We start from the raw sequence: 14,986 nt of genomic DNA on the forward strand, positions 1-14,986 counted from the left end.
AGCAAGTTGAGATGCAAGTTTTGCAGGAAACTCCTTTTTTTCTCATTCCTAACAAAATTCTGAACCTCTAATTGTTCACTATTTCTCCAGCTAGGAACACAATGTCCTTCCTCAAAACCAGACTGGAACTATACCAATTTATACCAGCTAACTGTCTGGCAGATAATATGCAGTGTGTCTTATGGAAGATTTAAGAGGGTCTTACCCCAAAGATACACGGGGAAGAAGGGAGTGGATGCAAAAGGGAATTAAATAACAGAGCAATCCTGTCTCAGTAAATTGCAGGAGAACAAGGGAGACAGCAGCTAGCTGGGCAGCATTCACCGAAGAACCAAGAATCAAAGGCAGCAAGTAAACAACAACAACAAAACAAGAAAGAAAATCACTGGCCTGAGTGACAGTGAGGGGGGAATCTGAAGTGCAACACCACACACTTGTGCTATGAAGGGGAAAGCTGTGGTGGAGCCTGTGCATCTGTGCATGGATGGGGAGGATCAGAAAAAGGGGTACGTGCTCATGTCCACCAGGTAAGTGAAAGACATTGTGGGCTGTTACGGGGTGTGCAGTCTTGAAAAGGGCGTGGGAGAGCAGGGATGGGGAAGGGGAACAGGTGGAAGGGACAGGGCGGCGTGTTATTATGTTGCTCAGCAGGGGCTGGGGAAGGAGAAAAGGCAGTAGGGAAGGAAGTTCTTACCACATTTGGAAAGTCTGCCAGTCATCAACTCCATACAGTTAGTGGTGTCTGGATCATAGAACGGAAAGAGGAGGGAGGGAGGGAGAAACATAAAAAAAGGTTTCCATACCTCTGTGCATAAAGTAGTAACTTAGCACATTATTACCTGAAGCAGGAAACATTTACGCGTCTTGGACTTCACACAACCCAGGCCAAATTCTGCCACCTGCTTTATGCCAGTGAAAACCTGGCCGTGTAACTGGGAGTGGAGCTTGCCTGTTCCTGCTGCTTGCACCCACCTCTTTATCACAGCTAGCGGGATTTCAGAGATGTGGAAATCGTTCTGCTGTTATATTAGCAATCTAAAAGCCTTGAAATACATTGCTTTCATTGGATAGCTTTGCAAGTTATCCTGCAACACCCAGAAAATGTCCAGCCAGCTATGTACATCAAAAGTTTGTGAGAGGGAGGAAATGCAGCACTGTGCTACTGGACATGGGCTAAGGTGGTTACTTACACAGCTCAGAAACATCTTTTAGATCCCAATGCTCACATCCCTAACAATTCTGCCCTTCTCATTCACATGTAGTCTCTTACTCTTCTTGCTTTCAATGGCACTATTCACAGGCAACAGAATTACTCCTGGAAAGGGTGGCAGAATCTGGCCCAGTGATATTACTGTCCACTTTGTGTATAGCTCCCCTTGCTACAGCCTCCGACTGCTTCTTAATTCAGGTGTGATAAGCAGAAGGAGCTCTACATGGGAGTTTTAATGTGGAGAGGACTAGCCCCGCTGGTCTCTTCCCTGTGAAAGCTGCTGGCAAGTGAGACCTGCTGCTGTCAGCCAGGCTGCTGCGGCACCTGGGGCCTCAGCCCATGCTCCCTCTGGAGCCAGTGGAAAACATTTACAGCACTTGGTTTGGTCTTGGGTCTCCTCTTGCCTGGCCTCTCAGTGAGCACTCAGGTATTAAAGAAATAGGCCTCTTGGAAACATGCGCACATATGCCCCAAATCCCTGCCTGCCAGGATGCTCTAATTACTCCCTGTCCGCTGAAAGTCTGCAGGAGAGAGGGCAGGACCATTTCTCAGCATGCCTCTCCACAGAAAAGTAATTTTCAAAGAGGAGGAAGGGATGCTGGATATGCCTGGGTATGCTGAACCCATGCTAGAATAGCATGGCTGTGCTTTCTGACGTGGCCAGGCCTGTGCTGCACAGATCGCCTGGGAAAGCACGGAGTAGTGCTTGGTCCAGTGATGCTGGTCAAAGCATCCGAGGAGAAGTTACATGCTCTCCACCCCAAAGGTCAGAGGCAGGCTGACAGAGCTGAATGGGAGATTAAACCCATGGAAGGTCTCTCAGAAAGGCACAAGACTGACAGAAAGAGGGGAAAAAGGAAGGAGGTGAAAGAGAAGAGAGGATTCAGGGTTTGGAACAAGGTATCAGAGGTGTCAGAGGCCAGGAGTTCACCTGTTTTTGGCTATTCTGACTGCGTGAAGGCAGACTAAGCTCCCAAAAAATACTTCTCCCCAAAGATGCCTAACAGGTTTAGGAAGTGCCTACAGGTGCTGATTGAGGCAACGACAAGGAGTCACAACCATGACCTCTTTTTTTCTTCTTCAGTAACTTGGAGAAGCCTGTTACCTGATGCCTTGTAGCAGCTCCTGTCCAACCCCTTGTGAGTCAACTACACCCAGCTGCAGTAACTACAGATCTACGGTGGCAGAGCTCAGAGCTGTCACCCAGCCATCAGCATAACCTCTGCTTTGAAAGAGTGCAGAAGAACAGGGAAGAAGAGCAAGGAAAGTCTCAAACAGGACTGAAAGATTGTTTCTGACTCCCACTTCCATCACCTGGAATTCTTCTCTCAAGAGTATCCAGACTGACCAGACAGTCACTAGCAGTCAAGAAGCAAAATTGGTAGCACTTGGATAATGCCAGAATAGGTAAATATTATGGTTGGCTTACTAAGAGTCTCCTGAAATGAGTATTTCTCTTTCTTTGTGATTTTTTAACATAAATTAATCATGCCTTCTTAAGGTAGTACCTCAGAATATTGTCTTTTTTTCAGTCATCTGTGGTCAGCATAGCTCTTTTAAATATTTCATTTAAAGCTAATTGTGCAACAGGTCTACATAAATTAATCCTGTGATGAGAATACAAACTGACAGATCCGCAACAGAAAAAAAAGGGAGTGTAGGCTTTTTGACAATGTAACACCTTGGGATCTGTAACCCATTTTGTTCCTAAAATACTAATTTTGCAGGTTGTAGAATAGTTTTGGATGGATAGGAAAAAACACAAAGACTCTTTTGAAATATAAGACCATGGAAAAATATCAAAGGAAAACTAATAAAACTTCACAGTTTTCTTTCTTAGAACATTTATGCACAACAAAAACTACAATTTGTGTTCTCCATATTGCCAGGGCCAGTCCCAAGACCTGCACAGTAACTTATTTTTATTTCTAATGTCTTCCTAATACACAATCAGGTGTTTTTTTCCCCATTCCTAAAGGACAGCAAAAATGAGCATGCCAGAAACAGTAGTTGATACCACATCTTCGAAGAGACTAACAGAGTTAATATGCCTTCAGCTTCTCTCTTATAATGACTACTTTAATACTTCCTTCATTTCCATCAACTTGTAACATCTGCTTTAATAAATATTCTGTATGATAAAGTATTTCATAATTTTAAAGGAGAATTTTCATTCTTATTAGAAAGCCGTAGATTCTTGGCAGCAGGCTTCTGCTTACAGATAATAATCCATAACCCAGTGTCTGCAGGATCAAGGTGTTATGTGAGGTGAGTAACACCAGGGTCCAAAAGCTAAATGCTCCCCGAGAAGCATTGATGGGTCATGTAACTACATTTTTAATGTATGCTGTTTAATTTTTTAATTAAAGCAGAGTGGCAGTGCCAGAACTCAATCCTTCTGAAGATAAGGCAATTCCTTATTTCATAAGAATTGCTGGCAGTCCCTCACGCTTCAGATTTGACCGAGACTCTTTCATAAATGACACACAGTTCAGTTCATTAACAGATGACAAATGCTTTGGTTAACATAGGCCCTTCCTGATTGGAACATGAAAAGGTCAAAACGAGCTCTGAATCCATTAAAAAATCCTAGTGTTCTGCTAAATTTTCTTTCCTGAAATTATTTTTTTCAGTAATTGGTGTTTCTATTCCTCATAAATTTCACAATCAAACAGCCTGGTTTGTGATGCATCTGGTATCTCTGGGACTGCGACTTGTCCCAGCCCAGGAAATCTCACACAAACAACTGCTCTCCTGAGATCTCCAAATGCAGGGCTAGATCCCAGAAAAGCACTGAGTGTCTCCTGCCAATTGCCGATAGTTCCCAGTAACCACTTACATTAAAGGAGATGATGCCAAGGGAGATACCACTTCCTCTGGTCCAAAGCAGTTACCATTTGGGTTGGAATTTCCCCGCGTTTGGGTGCCTACTTGAAATGTACTGTTCTATAAAAAAATCTGGAGCGCTTGGACTCTTTCTTAAATGTTTTATTTCAGGACTACTCAGTTAACTTTACTGAGGTCTGTTCAATAATAATACTAAAGTTGTTTATCAAAATGCAGTGTTCTAGCAATCCAACTAGGCATTACACTGTGCCTCTTATAGGTGGGAAGCATGACAGCAAGATAAAGTGATGCCCCAGACACTACAAGAGTGGTTACAACATAAAGGATCCCACAGGAATGCAGGAAACAAGATAAAGCTAGGACCTGGACAAGCCCCAGATAAAACTGAATGGCAGTCCAGTTCCAAACTGACAGATACATAGTCCCATTTCACGTCTGCAGATGGAAGCTGACCTGGCAAAAGCACTTCATTTGCTCCTTACTCCCTTTTTCTGTCTTTATGATAAAATCCTTTGCACACTTGGAAACCATTTCTTACTATGATTTTTTTGTAGCTATTTAGCCAACCCACAGCTCATGTGAGCCATAAAGATGAACACCCAGAATGCACAGATCAATACTCCAGCAAAGCCTTTTGAGTCACATGAACATCTTTTTTTCTTTTTGAGACATACACCAGCACAGTAAGAGAGATCAGGTGCGTATACAGAAGACAGATGCAATCAGGAAGAATTTGCACAGCCCTGTTTTGGAGCTGCACATGGTCTCTAAACAGCTGCTTATGCTGATGAAAGGCATTTCCAGCAGTAACGCTGAGAAACTCTGAACTTCTGAGAAGCTGAGGGTTAAAATCTGACATGAAGCCAAGAAATATAGTAAAACATCAGAAAACCTATTACAAAGAAGTTATAAAGGCTATTTCAGCACTGCTGATTGCCTAAAACACAGGAAAAAAGGTAAAAAAATGGGGATATGCAGTACCCCACACTTAAAACCAAAGCCTAAAGAGGCAAGAAAATATTAAGAAAATAAAAATTGATAACCCGTGTATGATCATGGATGGCTTTTGCAAGTCCCCATTCACCAGCTGTTTCTATTACTTTTTTGTGCAATGGCACTGGAGGAAAACAGATTATAATTTAATGGAAAGGGTACCGGACTGAAATGAAGGCAAAAATATGTGGTTTTTTTTCCCCCCTCAGGAGATCCCCTTATTCTACCAAAGGGCACCAATGGATGAAGAGACAAGGCTAGCTGCTCCCATAGATCTTGTTACTCATTCTTCATCCAAGAGGGACTGTCCTTTCAGGGCATCACTGGGCACAATGGATTTTGTGATACCAGTAACAAGAACACATGGACAGCTATTCCAGCTCAGAAAAAAGGCCAAAATCAAATCACCTAGAGCTCTTTCTCCAAAAGCAGCCACACGTGGGCATGCAGGAGAGTAACAGCAGACCAAGCATATATAGAACACTTTCTCATAGCACTGCCTCATTCTCTCATCACTTACGGGTCAGGGATTTCCTGAGTTTGCTGTGGTTTTATCCATTTGGTAGTTGCCATGAAGTTTCCTCTTCCAGGGAGTCATCCAGTCTCCCTGGGAGTAGGAAGTACTCAGGGGAACATGAGCATCTCTGTAAGCTTCAAAACCTGCTTCAGCAAGTTCTACAGGTGTTACCCATTACATGAAGACACACCTTTCAGTATTTGTTTGGTATTTGGCTTCCACTAGCTTCATTTGATGGCTTCTAGTTCTTGTACTGGAAGAAAAAATGAACCATCAACGCCTATCTAATTGTTCTATACCAGTCATAAGTCCGTAGACTGGGTATTGTCTCAGCAGCTATACCACAGAGGATTTCATGTCCTGAAGCATCAAGGTAGAAAGCTGATACGTTGCACTAAATTTGACCAACTGGACAGCGGCTTTTAAAAGTATTAGATTAGCTTTTGGGATGGATTGCATTTATTTACACATTTATTCCAGTAAGGGAAGGAAGCTGTTTTCCTGCTTCACAGGATGTCAGAAGAAATAAGCACAGCCAGTCTAAGGAAGGGAAAATGGAACTGAATGCAGGGATATCCATGGGGAAGAGAGATTATAGGGTACTCAAGTATGACACAGAAACACATCTGCCTAAATCAGGTATGTATGTGTACACACTCACATAACACACACACAGATGCATGGGCAACATGACATCTACAAACACTGTTGTGAGCTGGAGGAAATGAGAAAGAGAAAAGTACGTTCTGAAACCCAGGCAAGCCGGCTTAGTGGGCTGGCCTGCTGCATAACGGATCAAAGAGGAGCCGGAGAGAGAATGACTGTCAGTGCCATATGCTTACTAGGCCTTTCTGTTCTCTTTTCTACTGTATTCACTGAATCTTGCCCTTCTGCAGGTCTCACATTACAAGCATGCACCTTTCACAGGTGGCTTTCATCATCCCACCTGTAATGGCATCTAAACTATAAGGCAGGGCAGACAACCATACAAAGGATATGTCTATGCACAATGAGCTAGGAACATCTCCAGTGCTCTGGCAAGGGAACAAACAGGCCAGAATTGCTGATCAGAGCCAGCAATATCCTCAAAGCCATGGAGGAGGAAAGTCAAAGTGAACTGTAAACTCCGTTGCAGCAGAGGACTGCCTACAGAGCATCCTCCAAACATGAACCTGAACAGGAGTCCAGCCACCACAATTCCTGTGAGGTGTTAAGGGCTGGGAATGTGGGAGAAGAAAGAAATGAAGAACTTGTCTTGTTTCTACATAAGTAAGAAATACTGAGTCGATTTCTAGGAAGCCCCTATGCAGACCTACCCAACCACAGCCAACCAGCTAAGTAAAGTGCTGAATGTGAACTCTTTGTGGTCTCTTTATCCATTTTTTTCCACTTATTCTCTCACTTTGGATGAGGATGTGAACCATGGGACCCCCCTGCTTTGAACCACGTTTTCTCTTCTGTGGTAACAATCTTTTCCCCGTACTTTCTCTCTTTTCCTTGTACTCTGCTCCAAACTAAGTTTTTCAGGTTGAATTACTTCTCTCTTTTTCAAACGACATGCATCTTACTGATCAGGACAGGTGATAGACACAGGACAGTTTGGCACTGTGTCTCTTGTGAGCTGCCTCGCTTGTTGTTAACACTCCACGTGGAGTTTTCACTTTCTCCCTGTCTTTAAAGATCAGGCTGGGTTTTCCCTGCTAGAAAGAAATGCTCTCATGTAGCTTTAGGCAGTAGAAAGAGACTCTGCATCTGTAATATGATTTCTCCATTCCAGAACCAGAGCAAAACTGTAAGTCATACACTTCTTACAGCATGGTTTGCCCTGAATGTCACTCTGAGCCACAGTCAGATGAATGGTTTTTATTGCTGTTATAATATGACTTTCTTATGGAGATACCCTGCTTCATGTGCAAGTGTGCAACAGGGTCCAAGTCTTTCTATATGGCCTCATTAGCTAGCACATGTTAAGGTGAAAAAGTTAAGAGAGATCATAGTATTTACCTTTTTTTTAACAGCTTTTCCCTTATCAGAGGGCAAGGGCACACTTCTTTCCCAAAGAGACAAGGGATGCTTGAACATTGTTCACGCAGCAGGGGTAATAGGAACTAGACTCGGAGGATGCTTTTCTGTTAGCTAATTGCCCTCACTCTCGATAGATCCAGCATTTCCCAAGAGAAAGGGCTGGCAGAAAATTCTGGCTGCTTTCTTGAGTTTGATTTTATTTCAGAAGTCCACAGAGCAAAAATCTGAATCAGATCTAGTTCTAATATCCTCACCTTTCCTGTTTCCTAACAGAATAACCCATGTGCTGGGCATCCTTGCAATCCAGCATGCAGAAGGTCAGACAGTGCTGGAGGGCAAAAGCAAAGTGGAAAATAATCTTTCGTGAGCTGAGCATACTTTTCTGTCACATAGTGAGCACACACTCTTCTAGCCAGAGTTATTTTATCTTCAGCTGTTAAAGCCACACTGTTAGACCAGAAGGATGTAACCCATATGTGCAATGAGCCAAGGAGACCCAGGATTTAACTGCATGATGCTATGCTGACTTCATTCTCCAATTTTGTCTTGGCTGGTTCACACTAAGGTAAAACATATAACTTAGCTCTTATGTATAATATTTATTTACTACCTTTTCAGCATCATACAATGGAAAAACTCTTCCCATTCCTCCTGCCTCTTCTTCCTGCAGCTTCCACTCTCTGCTTTGCTCCTATTTCTTCCCTGTATCTGTACATTCTTTCTGCTTCTCCATGTTTTTCCTTCCTTGAAGCACTCCCAGTATCTAAGCTTCCTTAAGTTTTCCATTTTCACCTTCTTCCTTTGTTCTATCCTCTAAAAGGACAGAATTGCTATCATTGATTTTTTTAAGTGTCACCACTAGTGTTCAGAGTGAACATTTGATACATAATGGTGAGATGAGGAGAGTTTCTGTAATATCATCTCAGGCTGCCTGGAGATTCAGATTAATGTCATTGCAAAGGGCCACACTTGTAAAGCTTTCTTTACCACTGTGAGGAATTGCAACTTATTTTAAAAATCAATAACGTAATAGCTTTTGCAGAACCTTAGTATATGATTCGTGCTACCGCAGTACTGGGCCAAGAATTTGACCACACTACTGGAAACTATTAGCCACCGTCTGACCATCTGAAAATGCTGCTCTTAATAGCTAGTTAAAAGTAGCTCTCAATTTTGTTCTGGGACCCTCTGAAGCTGGAGGTTTCTAAGGCACACCTGAAGGGTCTGTACATCAGGTATCTTCTAGACTGTGTCCCTGTTCTGGGAACTTTTGGACCTTGAGAAAATCTGGAATATCTGTTGATGATGCAGCTTTTGATGGAGAAGTGGGCAAATGGCTCTTTGGGCGGGAGGAGGGCAGAAGCGGTTCAACTAGGGAATGCGCTGGGAGCACTGGAGTGGGAATGAAAGAGGGAGGGTGCAGGGAGTAGGGTGGGTGCGGGGAGTTACTGCTCTGTCTGAATAGAGCTAGGTTCTTGCTGTGATCAGAGGGATGGCATCCCTCAGCCTCCTGGTACTGAGAGGCACTTCACCTTCCTGTCCCTGCTGAAGCAAGGTGCCCAACAGTAGAAACTACTTACCTGATAACTGCTGCACTGAAGGCTGGTCATGTGTGCTTAACAACTGTGCCTGAATGGTTTCTACTACCCTCTTAAAACGACGGCTTGGACCTGTGAGGAGAGAAGAGGCATGCATGGCTGTGAGAGCAGCAGGAGCCAAATCCCCAGATAACACAGGCTGGAGGGAAAGGATCACAAACATTTTCCCTTCAGTCCTGTCCCCAAGACTGTATGGCCAGCATAGCTGAAGGCACAACTTTGAAGAACTATTATACAGCCCCCCCATGTTTACAGGGACTTTGCAGTGCTACGCTCAACAAGAAGGATGGGTTTTGGGCTCCTTTTGTAAAGACAGGCAAGTGTTTTTTTTGTTGTTTTTTTTTTTGTTAGTTACATTTAACCCCTGTGTGGAGCACATGATGAGCCAGGAAAAAACGGTGATTGCACATTTCTGTAAGAAAGGAATCAGTGGCTTCACAGTGCCCAGGTGAGATATTGAGACCTTTGAGTGAAACGAGGAGGCAGTACAGGGAGGTATTTCAAATCTGATGCACAGAGCAGCTATTTTAGCACGAATTGTGGTGGTGGCAACTTCACCTCTTTGTGAATCTCTTGTCCTCCCAAGCATGTCTATCACTACCAATGCCATTCTTGTTCCCAGTATCCTCTTTTTACCCACTGTATGGATCTTTCCCCTGGAAGACCTCTCTTTGCAGGCCTCCATATCAGCAAGGACAGAGACAACTTGCACCCATGTTGCAGCTTTGCCATGGTTACCTGATAAGAGTGTGAAAGTGACAGAATAAATCCCATTCTCCTTCTGCGCCTCTCCCCCTTCTGTGTATGTTATGTCCACCTGGAACTTCACTGGCTTCTGGAAGACAGCAGGACCTCCTGTGGACTTGTATTCTGCACGGAAACTTGTCTGTGAGATGACACTGTGACTGAGGCTTGGAATCTGAAAGAGGTTGGCAGAAGATAGTAGAACCAGCTCAAAAAGGGAACAATTGCAAAGTTCAGTTTACAGCAATACGTATTTCTAGAATGTGTATGATTTGCTAGATTTGCTTCTGGACTTCAATTTGTAATATTCAGGGCATTCTTGTGAGATCAGTAAGAGTGTAGATTGCTTGGCACCACACAAGAAGGCACTGTTCCTTAAAGGAATGACCTAAATTTAAAGGATAAATACTGATGGAATATCCAGCACGCTTATAAATCCCATGCTGCACAGCTTCATACACTGAGTCTTTCTTTTCCTGCTCATCTACCAGTTTTGAGAAATGCCTTTTGCTTAGTGAGAACTGATATTAAGGGAGGGACTAGAAAAGTCAGTGAGATATAAGACTGGATATAACAACAACCTGATCAGCCTGGTCTGATCTCATAGCTGATCCTGTTTTGAGCAGGAAGTTGAACTATTGACTTCCTTACGTCATTTCCAACCTCAATTGTTTGGTGATTCTATGCTATCAAAGAAACATCGGGACAAGGAGCAGACACTTAGACAAGTGTCTGGGATATCCACAGGGACAGCATGCCTGCTATTAACTTACGCAAATCACAACTCCTATCAATATGGAAAACAATTTTGAGAAGCTTTCTGGTGTTATCCAATATCTGTATCATCAGACCTGTGGCAGAACTTCACAACTGCCTAATTTTCAAGCAGTCACTATTCACTGATCCTACTAGAATTTAACATACCCTCATATTCTATTTATTGTTTCACAAAAGACAAGATTTAAAAAAAATCCCCCCAAACACTTGGAAATCTAACTTCTATTTTTGGAGGGAAAATGACAGATGAATTCTTTGAGAAGCTTACCTTACAAACTTACTTATCAGGCTCTTACAATACATTTAATATGAAGTTGGCTGAAAGAGGTGATTCACAGGGTTTGCACACAAATCACCACATCACACCTTGCACCACACATGTAGGGTATGCACAGGATCACTAACATAGGCAGTAACGTACACTATGCTGTACTAAACTCACAAGCATAGCTAAATACAGGGAACTGGTAGAGTAACACAGCTGCTTCAAACCAATCTGAGATAGATAACAGTGTTTGATGGATGTTACTATACTGCACTCAGTCCCTGTATGCCTGTACTGTGTATGAACAGTTAAAAGGATTACAGCTGCTTTTTGTGAAGAAATTCATTGTAGCATCATAGAGACTAAAAAGGAGAGCAATATTTTGTGGAAAATAACACCAATTCAACAAACAATAAAAGAAATTAAACCGTCTTCTTTTAATATTATTTGAAAAAAAGTCTCATTATGCTTCAAGAACCCTTGAATTGAAAAATCTGTCAAATTAGGTTTACTCTGCTGACCTTTTTCTTCACTGGTACTTTTAAATGGTGAGAATAAGGAGGTTCTGTAGGAAAAAAAAAAAGGACGTTTTCTCTGCTCACACAGCAGACTTTCTTAGATCGTAAATAAAGAGCATCTGTAACAACTGATACTCTGCTCACCAGAAGAAATTACCCTTCTATCTGCCATAAAGCACAGAAGAGGAGATCTGAAGTAATAAATGCAGGTGTGAGACAGGCTTTTTGTCTGATTAAAGTGGTGGAGGGCATACACAGGGAGGCCCAACCTTTTGCACAGATGGTGACTGCAAGATAAGTGTGACAAAGCAGCAAATCAATGTCTTGATACTGCATTGCCAGTGTGCTCTAATTGCACTGATATTCCAAACACTGGTAACCTGGAGAGCCCGGCAAGAAGGTTGAAAACTTTTCTCACCTTACAGAGTACTTTCTATAGCTAGAAATTTAGACAGAGTACAGTGGAGGCCTGAATGAACATGATGCATAATTTAAATGCACAGAGCATGCATTTGAAGGAGCAGAGACCTTGGTCTGACCAATGAGCAATGCCTCCAACAGGCAGCTGGGCTGACTTACCGAGAGGAAAGCGTGGACAATATCAGCCTTAATGGAGCTTAGTGGTTTGTCCTTAATGACCACAAAAATCTGTTCTTCTTTCTCCAGGTTGATGAAGTTACCAAACCAGGATTTTTTGGCAAGCCTGACGTGATGAAAAGAAAGAGACAGTTTAGAATACTGAGTACTATTTCTTAGATTTCCCAGCTAGGAAAAAAAAAAAAAACCTGCAGAAAAAAGTATTGATAACACTCCAGATGTGACATTACAATAGGTGGCTCACAGAGTCAGAGAACATCCCACTCACTTAGTGAAAACTGTTAAAATAATGGTCCCGTCAGTGCAGCTCTGGCAGCAGGTGTGACCAACAATTTAAAACTAGGAGTAACTTTTCTATAAAGTCAATATACCAATTAATACTCCACACATACAATTCACATAAATCTGGGGACATATTTCTGAAATGTCTCCAAGGATCTCTCCATTTTTTTTTGTGACAATATGTGGATGCTGTTAACACAGGGATTTAAGTTCCCTCCTGCCCAGTTTCAACGCCTTTGGTGTTCTCGGACTTCGAAAGTTCCATTTTCAAAGGTGTCCTCTTGTACTGACAGTACAATCATATGATATCGCTTTTTAAAGCAAACTAGAGGTTTCACTGGGCCTCCAACCTGTCAGAAAGTAAAATCCACTCCTACCCAGAGGGCCAGCACAAACACTGTCCCATTCATTAGTCCCATTCAAAATCTGTCTAAATAATGAGCAAACTCTGGAAAAGAAAGAATTTTCAGTACTAAGAGAGAAGATACCAGCACCACAGAAAACACAGCTCAGGCTTTCCACTGATAGCAATCCAACTCCACAGCATCAGATTTCGGTTTCATCATAAAATGAAACTGCCTTTTTTCACACTGATCATGTAAGCAAATGTTTGATTTTGCTTATTGTTTTACCATTGCAGTGCACTTTGTTGAAATTCACTTTCAATTTAAACAGGCTAAAGTGAAAATAGGGCAGGTATGTTACTGAGGGAAACTACCCAGAACTTGGAGGTAGCACCTCTGAAAGTTAATGTTTTGAGGGGAGAGAAGATGCTGTCAGCCATGATATGTGGGCAAAGAATTGCTGGACCAAGCTAAGTCCAGGAAAAATTCCATTGAAATCAGCCATGTTCTAGCAGAGAAGAATTTAGCATGAAAAAGTCAGAGATGAAAAGACCTGCCTCCAAGAGAGTGCAGGTTTTTCACTCTACAGGGTATTTTTTAAAGCGAAGCAATAGGCTTCCACTTTTAGGGGACATTCGCCACTCAACAGAAGAAGACAACCTACAGTTGAGGAAGAATGAGGAAGGGTAGAATGAGAAAGGGCAGAGATGAGGAGAGAAAGGAGTATGGAAACACCACAACTGGAGGACAGCTCGGTTGTGCAAATACTCATTTGTTGCCAACTATTACGGGCAACAGAAGGTAAGAGAACAAAAAGATTCACTTGCAATTTGGTAAACCACCATTCCCCACTCAATTAAAGTGGGCTGGAAAACTGTCACTCCCTAAAATATTCATAGGCAGCTGTAATTAAGCCAGTGAGCCAAAGATTAGCATAGGGAGCAGTAAAGAGAAAGGGCCTCTCATTTAAATGGGTCGTTAAGGAGCCAGGGTTAGAGTGTGAAAGGAAATTACATACTAATTAGCTCGTGTGTCTCACACACACCATAACAACTCTGCAAGCCCCTGGAGAGCTGGGGCAATAGCTCCCTGCATGTAAAGGGTCTATGGTAATTAGTAAATTTGCACCTGGTTATCCATCTAAAATGTCTGGTTGTCTTAGGCTTGGATCTATCATACTCTGAACAGTGCTTGGCTATTGGGACTCCAGGGGCCCAGTGTATGTCACACATTCTCCTTGGAAGCTGGGCCTAGAAACAGTGTGAATACTTAACTGCAGATCTGCCATCTACTACTTTTTATATTTTTATCTTCATTAATGGTTTTGTGGGAACTTCACTTATAGATCTCTTAATGAGGGTAGGTTAAAAGAGCCCCAGAACACAGGGAGGTTTTCTGCTGTTCAGTGTGGAAACTTGGTCTGGAGTCTACAGAGTCAAGGTGGGCTCTTTTCTTTGGCAAGGTTATCCATACTAATACTGACTCTGATAGCCTGGGCCGTGCTCCAGATTGCAAATCCCTGGAATTCAGGACATAATTTTGCTGGTGTTGCATGAGATTTCATAGATGAAATATTATATAAGCAGTTGGGAGAAGTCTCACAATTGCTAGCTCTTGCTCTAGTGGGGGACTTCAACTTACCAGATGTCTGCTGGAAATACAGCAGAGAGGAAACAGTCTAGGAGGTTTCTGGAGTGTGTGGGAGATAGCTTTCTGACAGCTGGTAAGTGAGCCAACTAGGTAATGTGCCCTGCTGGACCTTTTCTTTGTGAAAAGAGAAGGACATGTGGGTGATGTGAAGGCTGGAGGCCACCTTGGGCACAGTGATCATAAATTAACAGGGGTTTTGATTCTTGGAAAAGTAAGGAGGGGGGTTAGCTTCCAGAGGGCAGACTTTGGCCTGTTTACAAAACTGGTTGGCAGAGTCCCTTGGGAGGCAGTCCTGAAGGGCAAAGGAGTCCAGGAAGGCTAGACACTTTTCAAGAAGGAAATCCCAAAGACACAGGAGCATGCTGTCTCCATGTGCTAAAAGATGGGCCAGTGGGGAAGAAGACCAGCCTGGATGAGCAGACAGTTTTGGCTAGAGCTCAGGAAAAAAAAGGAAAAAAAAAAAAAAAAAAGAGTTCATGACCTTTGGAAGAAGGAGCAGGCCACTCAGAAGGCCTACAAAGATGTTGAGGCTGTGCAGGGAGGAAATTAGAAGGGCCAAGGCCCAACTTGATCTCAATCTGGCTACTGCCATTAAGGATAATAAGAAATATTTTTATAA

At 42.7% G+C, this 14,986-nt stretch overlaps 1 protein-coding gene across 6 annotated transcripts in view; it reads right to left on the reverse strand.

Annotated features, from left to right (window-relative positions):
- BRSK2 (BR serine/threonine kinase 2) overlaps positions 1-14,986 on the reverse strand; it is a 308,156-nt gene that overhangs the window by 14,710 nt on the left and 278,460 nt on the right. For 4 of the 6 annotated variants that reach the window (XM_083838563.1, XM_083838564.1, XM_083838566.1 and 1 more), the window contains 4 exons: positions 12,074-12,197; positions 9,929-10,109; positions 9,173-9,262; positions 695-742 (listed from right to left, as the gene is read on the reverse strand). In XM_083838563.1, the coding sequence (XP_083694689.1) occupies positions 695-742; positions 9,173-9,262; positions 9,929-10,109; positions 12,074-12,197 (443 nt within the window). The remainder of the gene's footprint in view (positions 1-694; positions 743-9,172; positions 9,263-9,928; positions 10,110-12,073; positions 12,198-14,986) is intronic. The other 2 variants (XM_083838565.1, XM_083838567.1) reach the window with 1 other exon arrangement.

This window comes from Anser anser, assembly GCF_964211835.1.
Source record: "Anser anser genome assembly, chromosome: 5".
Classification (NCBI taxonomy): Eukaryota; Metazoa; Chordata; class Aves; order Anseriformes; family Anatidae; genus Anser; species Anser anser.